We start from the raw sequence: 17,886 nt of genomic DNA on the forward strand, positions 1-17,886 counted from the left end.
TCTCACCTTATATATTGATTCACGGCCAGATATTTGTTTTATTAGAAGTTTGGCATCTTCTTGACTTTTGACATAGCCTTTTGTAATACTGTACTTCAAGCTGAGGCGCTTTTCGATCTGCACATCTACAATACTTAACAGTATTGGTATTATTATCTGGAATAATGAGGAGAAAAAACTGTAAATTTGATGAGGATAAGCACCCTCCGAGGCAGAAGTTCTTAAAGTGTTATCTCCAGACCAGCAACAGCAGAGCCCAGAAACTTGTAAAAAATGCAAATTCTCAGGACACACTGGAGACCTGCAGAATCAGACACTCTGGGGTGGGGCCCAGCAGTCGGTGTCTTAGCAAGTCCTCCAGGTGATTCTGTGCGTACAAAAGTCTAAGACCCATTCTCTCAAGAAGGTGAAGCTTAGTGAATAAAGTCTCCAGCACGGCCTTTTCCCTCATTCTCTGTACCCCCAGATTTCAGGAGACCCCTAATTAGGTCTCCTAAGCTGGGTAACAGATACCCACTGAACAAATCATCTCTCTGTGCCTCGGTTTCTTCACTTGGAAAATAAGGAACTTAGGGTATCTAAGATGCTGCTTAGCTATAGATATTTCTCCAACCATAAGCTAAGGCAGGCTAGCGTAGTGACTTAAGAGAATGGAATTTTAAATACACTCCTCCCTATATTCAAATGCCAGCTCTCCTATTCACCAGCTCTATGACCTTGAGCAAGTTACTTAGTGACTTTGAGGACTCAGTTTCCTCATGTGTAAAATGAGGAAATAATATCTAAGTACCAGAATTCCAATAGAGCTGCTCCTCAAAACTCAAGTAGTCAATCACACAGATGGGGGTTTCCCAAAGGGTTAAAGTCATGTCGGAGCACAGGGGCAGATGGTGAGGGGCTGGGTAACAAGGGAGAAAAAAAACTGAACTGGAAGACGGCATCATAGTGAAGGAATTACAAGAGCAGAGAAGGGAATTTTTTTTTAAGCTACTATTTTGCCTGTGAAACTTTGGGCACAGAGAGAGATGTTTAAAGAGGATTTTTTTTCTTTTTTTAAATTATACTTTAAGTTCTGGGCTACATGTGCAGATTGTGCTGGTTTGTTACATAGGTATACACATGCCATGGTGGTTTGCTGCATCCATCCCCCATCATCTACATTAGGTATTTCTCCTAATGCTATCCTTCCCCTAGCCCCCAACCCCTGCTATCCCTCCCCTAGACCCCCACCCCCCGACAGGCCCCGGTGTGTGATGTTCCCCTCCCTGTGTCTATGTGTTCTCATTGTTCAACTCCCACTTTGAGTGAGAACATGCTGTGCTTGGTTTTCTGTTCTTGGGTCAGTTTGCTGAGAATGATGGTTTCCGGCTTTATCCATGTCCCCACAAAGGACATGAACTCATCCTTTTTTATGGTTGCATAGTACTCCATGGTGTGTATGTGTCACATTTTCTTTATCCAGTCTATCAATGGGCATTTGGGTTGGTTCCAGGTCTTTGCTATTCTGAACAGTGACACAATATACGTATGTGTGTATGTGTCTTTATCATAGACAGATTTATAATCCTTTGGGTAAATACCCAGTAATGGGATTGCTGGGTCAAATGGTATTTCTAGTTCTAGATCATTGAGGAATTGCCACACTGTCTTCCACAATGGTTGAACTAATTTACACTCCCACCAACAGTGTAAAAGCGTTCCTATTTCTCCACATCCTAAAGAGGCTTTTTTCAAGGTTATACTCCACATCGCACTGACACTCCATGAGCTTTCTTTTGGGGCACCTAAAGCTTGCCAATATTCTTTCAAGTTTTCCAATGCAAGTTTGTCTCTTTTGAAAGCCACATTATGCTGAGACTGACTATGAGCCACCTAACTTTACATAGTGGTGACATCTACCTCACAGCGCTGTTCTAATAATTAAACTAGACAATTTACGTAAAGTGCTTTACACAATTCCTGGAAAGTAGGGAGTGTTCAATTAAAAACCATGGCATTATACTTCACTGAGATTTGTCAGAGCATGCTAGACAGAAGGGACAACTGGTTCGGAACATTGCTGCCCACACTCTAAATAGATTTGGTTTCTGTAAAGTCCCTAATTAGGCAAAAGGAGTCAACCTGGTGGGAGCGGGGAAAGCAAAAAGCGCAGCAGACAAGCTGCAAGTCTGCCTTTCTTCATGGTCCAGGACGCATTGCCCTCCTGCACAAATAACTCAAAATCTTCCTGTGCCCAACTACCACCAGACACCTGCAAGTTGGCTCACTGCAACTGTGGCATTGACAGCACAAAGCCCTTTTCAACAGGCCGTAGATGCGCTATCCTGTAAAACCTCCAGCGAGCCTTTGCTTCTGTGCAGTCAGCTTTTTTCTTGCAGGCTGCCCATTGTTTCCTTGGCAATGTATTTTGCTACTTTCTCTAACAAATCTGCCTTTCTTTATCTACAACTGTCTTGGTAAATTATTTTGCTACCAGGCCACCAGCCCAGATAGCTGTTGCTCCCCTGTGACCATTTCCACAATAATACACTTTAAAATCTTTGTTTCATTTAAAATACTTTTCACAAAGTGTTATTTCTAAAATAATTATTTTACATTTATCTGCCTATGACCTCTATATAAATACTGATTACCTAAAGAAACTTCTATCTTCCATCTTAAATCTTAGCCTCACACAATACATCCTGATTTCTAGGACAGTTTCCATGATGGTGGAGTTATGCCTTAAATGAGCCCTTTGCTCCAAACTCAGCTCATAAGGCAAAAAGCACATCCAATCAAAATTACCCTTTAAACCAGGTACAGTAACTGTGAACTGTAATTCTTCTGAACACTAAAGTTTGGTTACACCAATGTAGAATAAATGAAGGAACAAAAAAGAAAGTCTGTAAGCACAAGCTGGATAGTCAAACAATTCTGCCTTAAAGATAACTATTAAATGTGGAGAATGGGGACTAGGTGGAGGAGTGTAATGTGTGCAATTTACCATCACGGCTTATAGCAATTCTTTAAAATGTTAAGTCTCTCTATATAACTTCAATAAATACTAATATAAGAGATTTGCTTGATGTAATAAGAATTAAACACCAACAAACATGACGTGGCAAATGAAATCATTAAAGCCCCCAAGTTAAAACCTTATATAATGCAACTCCATTGGAAAGAGAGAAAGGAGGCATAACAGTAGAAACTGAAAGTATAAAAATCTGCCTTCAGAATCAAAACCAGAGTCAGGGAAAGAAGGCATAGCAATTGTGAAGGCAATTGAAGGCCACAGCATAATTAAAATTCCATAGGTAGTATGCTATGTGACTGTGGAGCTGTGGAGAAAATATGTTTTGTTTCTGCACAGTTTGGGAGACATGAACAAATTTTACTGAAACTTGAAGAACTTGTCTTTGGGTTACCCTGCTTTGAGTGGCACCAAGATTTTCATTCATTCACTCGACAAATATTTATTAAGTACTTACTATATGCCAAGCACTGTTCTGGAGGCAGAGGTTACATCAATGATCAAAACAGGCTGAGTACAGTGGCTCATGCCTGTAATCCCAGCACTTTGGGAGGCTCAAACAGGAGGATTGCCAGAGCCCAGGAGTTTGAGACTAGCCTGGGCAATATAGTGAGATCCCATCTCTATTCAAAAATGGAAAAAGAAAGACCAAAACAAAGATCTCTACCTCATGGAGAGTACATACAATTACAGCTGATAAGTACTGTGGGGAAAAATCAAAGTTAAGCAGGTAGAGGGAAATCAGGAGGATGAGGTAGAATTGAGGGTGTGAAGGGTGAGCTGCCAGTTGACATAGGCTGGTCAGGGGAGGCCTCTGTGACAAGGTGAGATTTGAGCAATGGCTTGAAGGTAGTGAGGGAGGGAACCATGCAGATACCTATTGAGACAGTGTTCCAGAAGGGACAACTCCTGTTTCATTTCTTTCAAGACAATGGGGTTTCTTTCTTTTTTTTTTTTTTAATATATGAAACACTTCAAGAATTTGCATGTCATTCTTGCACAGGGGCCATGCCAATCTTCTCTGTATCGTTCCCATTTTAGTATATGTGCTGCCAAAGCGAGCACAACAATGGGGTTTCTGAACTCACTTAACACACAGGGTAGGAAAAGAATCTTAATATTTTATTTTATTATTTATTACGTTTTTTGAGACAGGGTCTGCCTCTGTCACCAGAGCCATCATTGCATTCTGTCTGCTGGAGTGCAATGGCACAATCTTGGCTCACTACAGCCTCAACCTCTTGGGCTCAAGTGATCCTCCCACCTCAGCCTCCCAAGTAGCTGGGACCACAGGTGCACACCATCACGCTCAGGTAATTTCTTAATTTTTTGTAGAGATGGGGTCTTGCTATGTTGCCCAAGTTGTCTCAAACTTCTGGACTCATGCAATCCACCCACCTAGGCCTCCCAAAGTGCTGGGATTATAGGCATGAGCTACCACTCCTGGCAAATCTTAATATTTTAAAATGTGAAATTTTACCTTGAAGAGAGAAAGAAACCTAATTAGTCTTAAATATCCTGTTACTACTGTAAACTGAATAAGAGTCAAGCTGTGTGGTATCCATTTCACAAGGTACATAAAAAAGATATCAATGATTCCAATGACGAGGATAGAAAATTCCAAAATATTCCAAAGTTGTTGAAAATATTTCCTTTTCAGAATTATTATCTGTATAGAAAACAAATAGAAACAAATGTCATTTCATAGCACCTATACAGTAATGTTGGGGGGGGGAATCTATAAAATTAACAATTAAGTTCTTAACTACAAATAAGTTATATTCCAAAAGTTATTGATTTGGAATCCCCCCAAAATTCTTTTAAATCTTCAACATCAAAAATTATAATTTGATTAAAAATATATACTCTATAATAAAGTTGGATTGCCAAAAACAAGCATTAAAAATAGCAATAAACAGGTTCATTGCAATACTATTAATAATAAAATGTGAAAATAGTAATGCTGATAAATCACCTTTTACACTTTTATACTAATAATTAACTCACATTTTATGACAAGGGCCTAGCAAACCAATTCTTATTCACTTATTTATTTCTTGCATCATTTCACAAAATATTTGAGGAAAACATCCATGTCTGGATTTTCAATTCTTCTTTACCTGATCCTTGGGAATCTGTCTCCTTTTTTTTTTTTTTTTTTTAAGAAAATTAGCTTTATTTATGTAATTTAGAAAAATTGATTGTAGTGTTAGAGTTTGTCAAATGTTTTCACTCTGAACAATTTATGATAGTATTTACATACAAACATAATAAAATAGAATACATCACATTGCTTTTGCTTCAAAGTGTTTTCTCAATTCTAACATGCCTCTATCGCTTCAGTTTGTAATTTTTAACAGGGAAATGCTCTTTATGACATAGTGTTTGATTTACACAGTATAACACGGAATAGAAGGAGAATCAATGATCATGAACAGAGTTAAAATATATTTTTAAACCAATATGACTTTATCATTAATTTTTTTTCTTTTTTTTTGTTTTTTTTTTTTTTTTTTTTTTTTTTGAGACAGAGTCTTGCTCTGTCTCACAGGCTGGAGTGCAGTGGCGAAATCTTGGCTCACTGCAACCTCTGCCTCTTGGGTTCAAGCGATTCTCCTGCCTCAGCCTCCTGAGTAGCTGGGACTAAAGGCGCCTGCCACCATGCCCAGCAAATTTTTTTTATATTTTTAGTTGAGAAAGGGTTTCACCACATTGGCCAGGCTGGTCTTGAACTCCTGAACTCAGGCGGTCCACCCACCTCGGCCTCCCAAAGTTTTGGGATTACAGGTATGAGACACTGTGCCTGGCCTCATTAATCTTTTTTCTATGATAAAAAATGTTTCATGTTAAAAAAAAATACTTGTATTCACTGATGATCTAAATCTATTGTACTAAATTTGGCATTTATATAAACCCATAGTTGATTTAAATACAGTATAGATATGAACCTGTATTAAAACTCATTGATATGTTTACTACAAATAAAAATGAACAAAATTGGTAAGAACAGAGGTAACATAAAAATTCATTTGAAAAATAGTGTAGATGCCTTATTCTATTCAAGGTGAGTAAAACTTCCATTTTCTGAAGCCAATATAAACTAAACCAAAAGATGGTGAAAAACCGTGATAAATATAGATACCAAATCTTATGTCACACTGTAAAGCTGTAATTTGTACTATTTTTTTATTTATTTATCTATTTAGAGATGGAGTCTCACTCTGTCACCCAGGCTGGAGTACAGTGGCACGATCTCGGCCCATTGCAACCTCCACCTCCCGGATTCAAGTGGAGAATCTCTCTACTTTTATGATACTTAGCTGATGTCCAATACCATGACTTTTATGCTAATTTCACTATAAAACTTGGAAAATTCAAAAAGGTTACTAAATTTCCAGGATCTCATTAACTATCATAGCAAATGGCTCTCTTGGACCAAGTTACTTCAATAATATGACCAAAATAGATTCAAAATACCTTAATTGCTCTTTTTATAGATTATATTTCTATTTTAAACAGTACCTTCAATGTTGATTCTAATATATACAAAAATATAAAATAGTAGTTTATTGCTATCAGTGCTGACCCATTTAACTCTCTTGCCATTGGCCACAGTTGTATTATCAGAGGATAAATATATATCAAACGTATAATGTGTCCTGCGTATTCAAATTCTTCAGAAAATACTACATGAAATACAGAAGTCAGAAATATATTACTCCTGAAAAGAGATCAAATAAAATGTTAGATCACTTAAAAGTATAATTAGCAGTTGAAGTTCAACATTTGTTTAAATGAATCATTAAAATTAATTTGAAGACTACACATAATATAAAATAAAAATAAAAAGCACATTTCCTGTACATAAAAATTATAATGGAAAAAATAAAAAATATGATTTTAAAAATCCATATCAGGGATGGGGGAAGCATTTTTAAAAATCAAGGCTACAGTATCTTGGAAACAATGCAAAGTTTCATAAATAAAAGCAAGAAACAAATAAATTTGGAAGAAAATGAATTATACATTGGATTGTTTAAAATCAAGAGTGAGAAAAAATAGTCTTATTAAATAATTACTATATCATATATTTCTTAAAACTTTTCAAAGGAGAGATCCAAGATGGCTGATGATTAGCAGCTCGGGCACGTACCTCCCAGTGAAAGCGCAAAGAACGAGAGGACGCCACACTTTCAGACGAATATTAGTTGCTCACGGACCACGAGATTCCCAGTGGAGGAGCTCCACGGGTCGCCAGGGCGACTCTTGTGGCCGGCGTGGCGGTTTTGCTGGTGCCTTAGCACGCCAGTTCTTGGTGCAGAGTCCGGAGATTCCCGGGCAGAAAAGCACCATCAATCTTAACACCGCTCTTTTGGCCGGCTCAGTGGATTGCTCAGATTTCGGCGCAGGGAATCAACAAGTTGGACGTCAGAGACCCAGTTAGAAAGTCGGTAATTATAAAGACGACAGACGGACAAATATATAATGAAGGGAAGAAACCAGCGTAAAAAGGTAGAGAATACTCAAAATCAGAATGCCTCTCCCTCTACAGGGGATTGCAATTCCTCATCAGTAACGGAACAAGGCTTAATAGATTACACCGGTATTCCAATAACAGAAGCAGGTTTCCAAACGTGGGTGATAAGAAACTTCTGTGAATTAAAAGAACTTATTCTAACCCAATGCAAAGAAACTAAGAACCTTGAAAAAAGGTTTAACGAAATGTTAATGAGAATGGACAATTTAGAGAAGAATATAAGTGAATTGATGGAGCTGAAAAACACAACACGAGAACTTTGCGAAGCATGCACAAGTTTAAACAGTTGAATTGATCAAGCGGAAGGAAGGATATCAGAAGTCGAGGACCAGCTCAGTGAAATGAAACGAGAAGACAAGAATGCAGAAAAAAGGATGAAAAGGAATGAGCAAAGTCTCCAGGAAATATGGGACTATGTGAAAAGACCTAATTTACGTTTGATAGGTGTACCTGAATGTGATGAAGAGAATGAATCCAAGTTGGAAAATACTCTTCAGGATATCATTCAGGAAAATTTTCCCAACCTGGCAAGGCAGGGTAATATTCAACTCCAGGTAATACAGAGAACACCACAAAGATATTCTTCAAGAAGACCAACCCCAAGGCACATAATTGCCAGATTTATTAGGGTTGAAATGAAGGAGAAAATACTAAGGGCAGCTAGAGAGAAAGTTCAGGTTACCCATAAAGGGAAACCTATCAGACTTACAGCAGATCTCTCAGCAGAAACCCTACAAGCCAGAAAAGAGTGGGGACCAATATTTAACATCCTTAAAGAAAAGAACTTTCAACCCAGAATTTCCTATCCAGCCAAACTAAGCTTTATGTGCGAAGGAAAAATTAAATCTTTTGCGAACAAACAAGTACTTAGAGAGTTCACCACCACCAGGCCTGCTTTACAAGAGCTTCTGAAAGAAGCACTATACATATAAAGGAACAACCAATATCAGCCTTTCCAAAAATATATCAAAAAGCAAAGAACTTCAACACAATAAAAAATTCACATCAACTAATGGGCAAAACAGCCAGCTAGCATCAAATGCTGGTATTAAACTTACATATATTTTAATTGGATAAAAAGCCAAAACCCATCGGTATGCTGCATCCGGGCCCATCTTACATGAAACAATACACAAAGACTCAGAGAGAAGGAGGAAGATTTACCAATTGAACAGAGAGTAAAAATAAACTAATAAACAAAAAGCAGCAGATGCAATTCTCACCTCTGATAAAGTAGACTTTAAAGCAACAAAGATCAAAAGAGGCGAGGAATGACATTACATAATGGCAAAAGGATCAATGCAACAAGAAGAGCTAACGATTCTATAGATCAACGAGATAGAAAATTAACAAGGATATTCAGAACTTGAACTCAGACCCGGAACAAGTAAACTTAATAAATATTTATAGTACTCTCCACTTCAAATACACAAAACATACATTACCACCTCACACCTATTCCAAAGGTGACTATATAATTGGAAGTAAATCACTCCTCAGTAATCGCATAGCATTTCATAGGTTTAAATTAAATATTGGTTGGCTGTTTGTTTGTTATCTTCTTCCCTTACTCCTTCCTGATTACATCATTAAGTATAATTATCAGTATAAAAGAGGTTTTCAATACCCATTACTAAATTGCATTCTAGCCTGGGCAAGAAAGCAATACTCCCATTCTCTCTCCCTCTTTCTTTTCCTTCTCCCTCCTCCCCATTCTCTCTCTCTCTTTCTCTTCCTTTTTTCTCCTTCCTATTCTCTCTCTCTCTTTCTCTAAAAAAAAAAAAAAAAAAAAAACTTTTCAATTCACCTAATGTAGAGCATGACAAAAAGAGATTCTTTGGATATATGTGAAGATTCTACACTTTTGATTTTTTATATCTCTTTAAACTTATTAAATAGAAAAAAGTAAAAAAAAATTAGAATTTGTTATAAAAGGTTAATGCTCATTTAAAATTTAGCAGCATTAATGCTCTTGGTATGATCTTGTTTTGACATCTTCTATGGGTAGAAAAGTTATGTCTCTGCAATCTAAAAAGTATGTAAGCTCACAATTTATATAACGAAGTAAAAAACCCACCCCAGTTAAGTAAAATCTGTATTTTGTGATATTTTGGAAAGTTGGTTACAGGTATTATGAAGGCCATGTTGTGTTTTTCCTAACTATAGAACAAGAGAATCACGTGATAGCACAGGTGAAATTAAACAGAGCTAGATCTAGTCACCAGTTAGATATTTCTCACCCTTGCTCTATGTTATACCCAGGAGAATATTAAGCAGCCGACAACACACTATAACCCTCAGACACAGCAATTAAAACTTGTAGTATTCAAATATGACCATCCTTTTTTCCTTTCTGACTACCCTCTAATAGAGATGTCAATGAAGTTGCTGAAACAGAATGGAGGAAGAGAAGCAAGCACCACACAATCAGTGAAAATCAACCATAATATAGTTTTTTTTTAAATAAGGAAAATTGAGATAAGCTATTCTGACAATGTAGAAATGGTAGTGTTTTCAAGTACGTTTCTATTAAAGGTTCACGATACTTACTCAGGTGGAATAAAAGATATCTTTTCTTTACGATAGTCCAAGAAAGTTAAAACGTTTTTAAACTTTATAAGCCAACTTCTAGCTCTTACATAAGATGAAACATCATAAATACTCATGAATCTAACAGAGAAAAATATACATTTGTGTTATAATAAAAAGCAAGTGCTATACTTTGGGTTAATATAAAAGGGGGAGGTGTACTAAGTATAAATTTAATATGAACCCACCAAATACGCTCAGTCACAAGCCTCTGAGTCCACCCACCTATCCACCCCACGGTCATGGTACAGGAGTATTTTTAGCATGAGACTCCTGCTGCCTCTGTTCCTGACCAGAGATAGAACATAAGTAAAGCTTCTCTAGACCAATTCTTTGGAGTTTGGAATCAAGCTTTCCTTTGTCATGCTGCTCTGGCACAACCCTCTCCAAGGCCCTGAAGGCTCTACTCGTCCCAAACTTTATTCCTGGGACTGATAATAGATCTTCCAAATAGATTACCTGGACACTGAAATGTGTGTATCACCCAGCCAGGATCTCCTATCATTATTGCCCCACAGTTTTGTGTTGGATCATCTATTATCTAATGTTTGCCAGGACTGTAACAAGATATCAATGTATCTCTAAGATACTGAGCTTTTCCCACCAGACTTAATTGCACTTGTCAGCATCAGCAGTTGGGCCAATTCTTCCAGAGCTTGCTCCACCCGAGGGAGCAGTCTAATGGCAGCCTCCAGGCTTCTGTACCTCATCTGTCTGGTAATTTAAAGTGAAGATAATATAAAGGCAAAATAATCATAATAGTAATTGAAGCTATATAGGTTCCTTTTCATGGATTCCCTAGTGTTTTATCTAATTACATGACAGTTCAATCTTTCTCCAGAATCCCCTAATGTCACCAAGGTTATAAAACTTCAGGGGAAAAAATGTAAACAAATAAACTTAAAAGTAGATAAATAGAAGTATGGAAGGACAAGACAGATGGACAGACAGAAGATGGCTAGATATAGATATGGGAAATAATGGATTGATCATCTGGACATTTAATTCTCAGTTTATTCATTCTTCATCATATAACCATTCAATTTTGGAAATATCAGTTAAAGAAGTGTTACACTTACTTTCCTTGGATGGGGCAATAGCTTTTTGCTGCACCAATTAATGTCTGGGCTGCCTCTATTTCAAGAATTCCATCGTTATGCTGTGTCTCAAAGCTACTCTAAATATACAATTTTAAATGAAGATTACAAAAGATCAAAACATGAATGTATTCTTCTTAACCCTTACATAGTCTCACTATTATTATTGAACTCAATATATCAAAATATACTAATATAAAAAATTACATAGTAGGAAATAAATTTCATTAAATGCAAATATTTACTGAATACTCATTTTTATAAAGTACAGTCCTGAATGTTATAAGAGATAAAAAGAGTCTTAGCTTTCTAGAAAATCAAAATGTATACCACTCAGCCAGGCATGGTGGCTTACTTTGGGAGGCTGAGACAGGTGGATTGCTTGAGTCCAGGAGTTCAAGCCCAGCCTGGGCAACCTGGTGAAACCCCGTCTCCACTAAAAATACAAAATTAGCCAGGCATGGTGGCGCATGCCTGAAATCCCAGCTACTCGGGAGACTGAGGCAGGAGAATCGCTTGAACCCAGCAGGCAGAGGCTACAGTGAGCCAAGATCATGCCACTGCACTCTAGCCTGAGAGACAGAGACTCTGTTTCAAAAAAAAAAAGAAAAAAGAAAAAAGATTAATGATAAAGTCATATTGGTTGAAAAGTATTTTTTAACTCTGTTCACTCTCATTGATTCTCCTTCTATTCAGTGTTATACTGTGTGAATCAAGCACTATGGATCACTTGAACCCAGTAGGCAGAGGTTGTGGTGAGCCGAGATTGCACCATTGCACTCCAGCCTGGGCAACAAGAGCAAAACTCCATCTCAAAAGAAAGAAAGAGGCTGGGCACGATGGCTCACGCCTATAATCCCAGCACTTTTGGAGGCTGAGGCAGGTGGATCACAAGGTCAAGAGATCAAGACCATCCTGGTCAACATGGTGAAATCCTGTCTCAACTAAAAATAAAAAAATTAGCTGGGCGTGGTGGCGCATGCCTGTAGTCCCAGCTACTTGGGAGGCTGAGGCAGGAGAATTGCTTGAACCCAGGAGGCAGAGGTTGCGGTGAGCCGCGATCGCGCCATTGCACTCCAGCCTGGGTAACAAGAGCGAAACTCCATTTCAAAAAAAAAAAAGAAAAGAAAAGAAAGAAAGAAAAAATATATATATATATATATCTATATACACAACTCAAAGAGTTTGCTTCAGTAATATAAATAGCATCGGTAGCATCATCTTTCTACAGCAGAATAGAGTATTAATTCTAAGTAATCATTTCAGCCTCACAAAGAACTATGAAAAGAAAACGATAGGCTGTATTGTTATGTCAATCCTCTCCCTAAAATAGCAGAAAAATTACAGCTTCTACATGATACTGACATTAAATTCAGAAAAACTATACAGGGCGGGGGAAAGGGTAAGGCAATGTTGCATTCAATAGTCCCTCTTGGAGAATCTCAATGTACATCAGCATATTAAAAACTCTGAGAAGTTCTACAAAAAGTTCCAAAAGAAACTCATTTAACTTTATTTAAGCCAGCATTTGCCAGTGTTACCTCCTGGAACTGCTGCCTAAATTTCCTCACATACTGACCATGTACTTTGCCTATCCATTGTTTAGAAATGTTGACTCCAACCGCTACTGCATTTGACATATTTTCTCAAGTCTTAAAATTTAAGGGATGATAGTCATTTCAGGAAAGGAGGGAATTCATGCCACTCATATCTCAATATGATTCTTATTCTTTCATTAGCTCCTTTTTCAGAAGATAGAAAAATGATTCACCAGTAACAGCTTTGATAAAGGCCATGCAAATTCTGAAGCTGCCTTCCCAAATGTACGGGGCAATGGCCAGGAAAGGAAAGGAAAGGGAAATATGATCTTCAACAGAAAAAAAATGAAAGAGAGAAGAAGGAATTTATATGTTAATAGAGATTTGAAAGGCATATCAGTTCATTGCAATGTGTGGACTTTATCGGAGTTCAATTTCAAACTATAAACTGTAAAAATAAATATGTATCACATTTCTGAGACAACTGGAAATCTTACACTGACTCAATATTTGATATTATTAAGGAATTATTATTCATTTTAAGTATAATATTAGTAATTTATTATGTTTTTAAAAATACTTCAAAATTTAGAGATAGATGCTAAAATATTTACAGGTGAAATGATATGCCATGTATGATTTGTTTCAAACTAATACATAAGTTGCAGGTTAGGATGCAGCAGGTATTGGTCACGTGTGGATGTTTTTTAAGGTTGGGTGATGGGTGCGTGAGGGTTTATTACACAAGTCTATCTGCTTCTGCATATGTTAGGAATTCTTAATATTGACAATAAGTTTTAAAAATAGACTAAAAAAATTCTGGGCATAATTAGTATTTTATATACATTTTATATTGAATAAAATTTGTTCTATTAGATCATAACTCCAGTTTACAATGTACAGTTTGATAAGCTGGTTTAAGCTTGATTTTACCAGGTAATCTTCCTATGTTTATATTAGAACATTTAAATATTAGTATTATAACATTTCAAGAGAATTTTTGATTGATCAGATTTATTTTAGCTTATTACATCTCTAATAAATAAGCACTTGAGAAAATTTTGTATAAAAGGAACTCAGATATGTTAAATTTATAAAAGCAATTTTAAATATTTGAAAATGTTTAATTATCTAGTACGTAAATAGCACCAAACAGTATTCTAAGGGCCCTCAAAAGTGACTGCTAAAATTTGGCAGACATAGAAACAGAATAATAAGGTTTGTGACTGAAAACCTCAGGAAGGAGATTTTTTTGTTTTTTTAACTTTAACAAATCACACATTAATTTTAACAATCTATAGACTTTCAGAAGGTGAAGAAAAGTTTTCAAGTCATCTGAAAACCATATGCAAGGATTAAAGACATTGCAAGAAAAGAAATTTCAAAACATTATGTGAACAGCACCAACCATTTGTATTATAGCAACATGCAATCTGGCTTCTTCTATTAAAACTTCATCTGTTGGGGATTCCTTCTTCATTTCCTTAGGTGAAACATGGGAAAACTGAACCGTATCAGATGACATTTTAAAACATAAAGAGACAAAGTTAAAAATAAGTAAAAATGATTAAGAGCTGGCAAATGCTACATTCAACAAAGATTCCAATAATTCAAAGGAGAATTGCTAGAATGAAGAGCTATATATAACTTGGGTAATGTTTTTTCACATAAGAAGTGTTGCCTTCAATTGTGCTAAAGCAAATATTCATTTGGGGAGATTTATATCTCAAATTCGTCTCTAAACCTATCTATATGCTTGACTGCTCTCTAAATCAGCCTGTGTTTTCTGCTTTTTATAACACTTCTACCGGGAGAGAATTCTCAGTATCTTAAGCTATTGAAAACATCATCTTGGCAGAGGCCATTGATTCATACTCAACCAGGCAGATTGCAAAAACATTCATTCTCCTGGTATTTGACAAATAAAGCTGGATAACCAAGACCTTGTCTTTAGAGACAGAATTCAAAGTCATTTCTCTGAAATAGCAAAGCCAGTAACTATCTCCCCGATTTAATTAGCAGAATCAGGTCTTTAACAGTAGACTAAAGCAAGTGAGGCAGACCCAGGGAAGGAAAAGAAGACTACTTTTTGCCAGGTATCAACTCACAGGAATGTATTCAATTGTCGTTTTATCTTCTACTAAGGTCCAATTAACATTTGTCAAAATTTTTTCTGTTTTAAATAAAGTTATTGTGTTCTGTATTATCTCCTGGATGTGCTGAGTGGCATTTTGCAAAGCCATTTGTCTTGGGAGGGAAAGAACACACAAACCTGTGACAAAGAGAAAAGCAAGGGCTTAATAGAGCGCAGAGAAGGCAACGGAGAGCAAAAACATGGTGCGTGATTCTGTAGTGGTATCATGAGATTGCCTGCAAACCAAAGTGGTTACAGCAAGGACAATTTTTCCTACAAAACTTTCTAGAAAATGGTCCAGCTATTTGTTTCTTTTCGACTATATAGCTCAACTTTATCTGACTCAACTGCTAAAAGATGTTGATTGGTTTCCTCGCTTTCCCTACAGCAAGACACGACTGACTACTTCAACGCAACCCATTTATATTTCTCAAAGTGGAAAAGATACAGTGGAAGGGCTGCCTATTAAACTATGCAAATTCCTTGTTCCACCCCATAGCTACAGAATCAGATTGGCCTGAAAATTTGCATTTTAACAAGTTCTCCAATTGCTTCTTATGCCGTACATAGTAACATTTAAAAGCCAGTGCAATAGAGATTCCTCAAATTCAACATCTTTGTTTTCTGGTCAGTGAATCAATATGTTCAAAATTTGTAGCATTTTGTATTTTCTTGATGTATGAGCTATAAGACTCACCAAAGAGAAAAATTTAACTAGTAAATGAGCTTGGCCTACTTACACACAATTCCATCTCAATCAAGCTGTTCTCTCCTCATAACTGCATGTGAAATGTCTCTTCAAGGGTTAAATGGCTTCTAAGTGTTTCAGTTTAACTTCAGCTCACTCTCTATGGGACACTGTGTACAATGGAGTGATTTGAAATTTGGGGATTCAGAAAGGCCTGTAGGGATATCCCTCTCAAGCATCAGGATCAGTTCACTACAACCCAGAGCAAAGATGCATCTGACCACCTGCTGCTTTGGATTTAAAATTCCCGTGGTTAAGACCACACAAGGAGGAAATGTATTCATTTGCCCAACTAGATCCCACCCATATGGTGGGCAACAGCCGCTTTCCAGCTTCTCAGGGGAAGCATGAAGGCATATGGGCCACCTGGTGGCACCAGCCCATCTGAATGTACTCCCAGTGTTTAAGAAGATCCTGGAAGAGTATGAGGAGGGACCGCTTAAAAGCATTAGACCAGGTGGAAGGAGCTGGTTTGAAATTCTGACTAATAAAACTAAAATCCCTTAAGTACCTGTTAAATGTGTACCACACAATATTTCTAGAAAGGATGAATATTGACTCTGAAAAGATAAAGTACTTGCTATATAATCTTTATTCCACAGTGAGTTAAAGAAATCTGAAGCTTGGTTAATACGATCAAAAATTTATAGCGGGGGAGGAAAGAATAAACAAGAAAAAAAAGCATTGCCATGACAGTAAAATCCCTCACTGATCTCACTTTTGAGCAGAAGGAATCACAAGAAAGGAAGCCTGAGAGAAATCCACATATTTTGTCTTAAACAAAGAGAGTCAACTGGGTCAGAACCCTGGGAGCCAAAGGAATTTGGTTAGAAGGAAAGTGTGAGCAAGACTTCAGGCATCTAATTAACTTCATTCACGCTGCCTTGTGGCTTTTACCAATCCAAGCACACCTTTTCACTGCCAACAAGCATAAACTGAGACCAGGTGCAGTGGCTCACACCTATAATCTTGACATTTTGGGGGGCTAGGGCAGGGGGATTCCTTGAGCCCGGGAATGCAAGACCAACCTGGGCACTATAGCAAAATCCTGTTTCTACCAAAAAAAAAAAAAAAAAAAAAAATGAGCTGGGTGTGGTGGTGCAAACCTATAGTTCCAGCTATTCGGGAGGCTGAGGCAAGAGAATCACTTGAGTCCAGAAGGTCAAGGCTGCAGTGAGCCATAATCACGCCACTACATTGCAGCCTGGGTGACAGAGTGAGACCCTGTATCCTTTTGTTCTTTTTTAAGTAAAGAAGAATAAACACCACCCTTGGTGGGGTGGTGAGCACCTGTAGTCCCAGCTATTCAGGAAGGAAAGCCCAGGAATTTGAGACGAGCCTGAGCAAGATAGTGAGAAAGAAAGAAAGACAGAAAGACAGAGAGAGACAGAGAGAGACGGAGGGAGGGAAGGGAAGAGAGAGAAAGAAAAAGGAAAGAAAAGAAAGAGAGAGAAAGAAAGAAAAGAAAAGAAAGAAAAGAAAGTGGGAGGGAGGGAGGGAAGGGAAGAGAAAGAAAAAGGAAAGAAAAGAAAGAAAGAAGGAAGAAAGGAAGGAAGGAAGGAAGGAAGGAAGGAAGGAAGGAAGGAAAGAAGGGCGAGCGGGCAATTCCATAACTTGGGGAAAAGGAGAGCTGCCTAAAATCCCCATGTACTAACCTCACTCACACACTGGAGCCCTTTTCTTTGAGGTGGGCTGTCACAGGAAGTTCTGCAATAATGTTTACAGGGCACAGTTCTACGAATGTGCAGGACTTTCTGAAAACACTCGAGCTGAGCAGAGGTGTCTCTTATGAGTAGAACAGGATGAATATATCAGGCTATTTCCACATTTAGAATAACTCTCCTTCAACATTATCCTTTGTTTGCCCTCATTAGTTCCATGCTCTACAAGAAACCTTTTGATTACCAGTTTGGTTTATCAAGAAAATTGGTATCAGAGGTGAATACTCTGATAATGGTCACAATAATTTCATACATAGAAATCATCCTCATTAGAAATTAGTAAGTCAGCCTTGTGGTTTACTGATGAATCTGTGAGTGTGGTGCAGGCGTACCTTGCTTCATAGCGCTTCGCCTTATTGTGCTTTGCAGATATTGCAGTTTATACAAATTGCAGGTCTGTGGCAACCCCGCACTGGCAAGTCTATCAGCACCTTTTTTCCAACAGCGTGTCTTCACTTCATGTCTCTGTGTCTACATTTTGGTAATTCTCACAATATTTCAAACTTTTT

The 17,886-nt window shown here is 37.4% G+C and overlaps 1 protein-coding gene and 1 non-coding gene across 2 annotated transcripts in view; both read right to left on the reverse strand.

The window, feature by feature from the left end:
• Positions 1-17,886, reverse strand: part of SLC9C2 (solute carrier family 9 member C2 (putative)) — a 79,530-nt gene that overhangs the window by 24,789 nt on the left and 36,855 nt on the right. Inside the window, exons 12-18 of the mRNA XM_064370862.1 lie at positions 14,883-15,046; positions 14,183-14,278; positions 11,219-11,316; positions 10,101-10,220; positions 6,536-6,734; positions 4,494-4,682; positions 7-156 (exon numbers count right to left, since the gene is read on the reverse strand). Of these exons, the coding sequence (XP_064226932.1) occupies positions 7-156; positions 4,494-4,682; positions 6,536-6,734; positions 10,101-10,220; positions 11,219-11,316; positions 14,183-14,278; positions 14,883-15,046 (1,016 nt within the window). The remainder of the gene's footprint in view (positions 1-6; positions 157-4,493; positions 4,683-6,535; positions 6,735-10,100; positions 10,221-11,218; positions 11,317-14,182; positions 14,279-14,882; positions 15,047-17,886) is intronic.
• LOC135272335 (U6 spliceosomal RNA) lies at positions 3,972-4,078 on the reverse strand. Its single transcript, XR_010340496.1, has one exon. It is a non-coding gene; the product is annotated as a U6 spliceosomal RNA (small nuclear RNA).

Source organism: Aotus nancymaae, unplaced genomic scaffold (genome assembly GCF_030222135.1).
Source record: "Aotus nancymaae isolate 86718 unplaced genomic scaffold, 86718_ANA_hifiasm-v0.15.2.pri h1tg000108l, whole genome shotgun sequence".
Lineage (NCBI taxonomy): Eukaryota > Metazoa > Chordata > Mammalia > Primates > Aotidae > Aotus > Aotus nancymaae.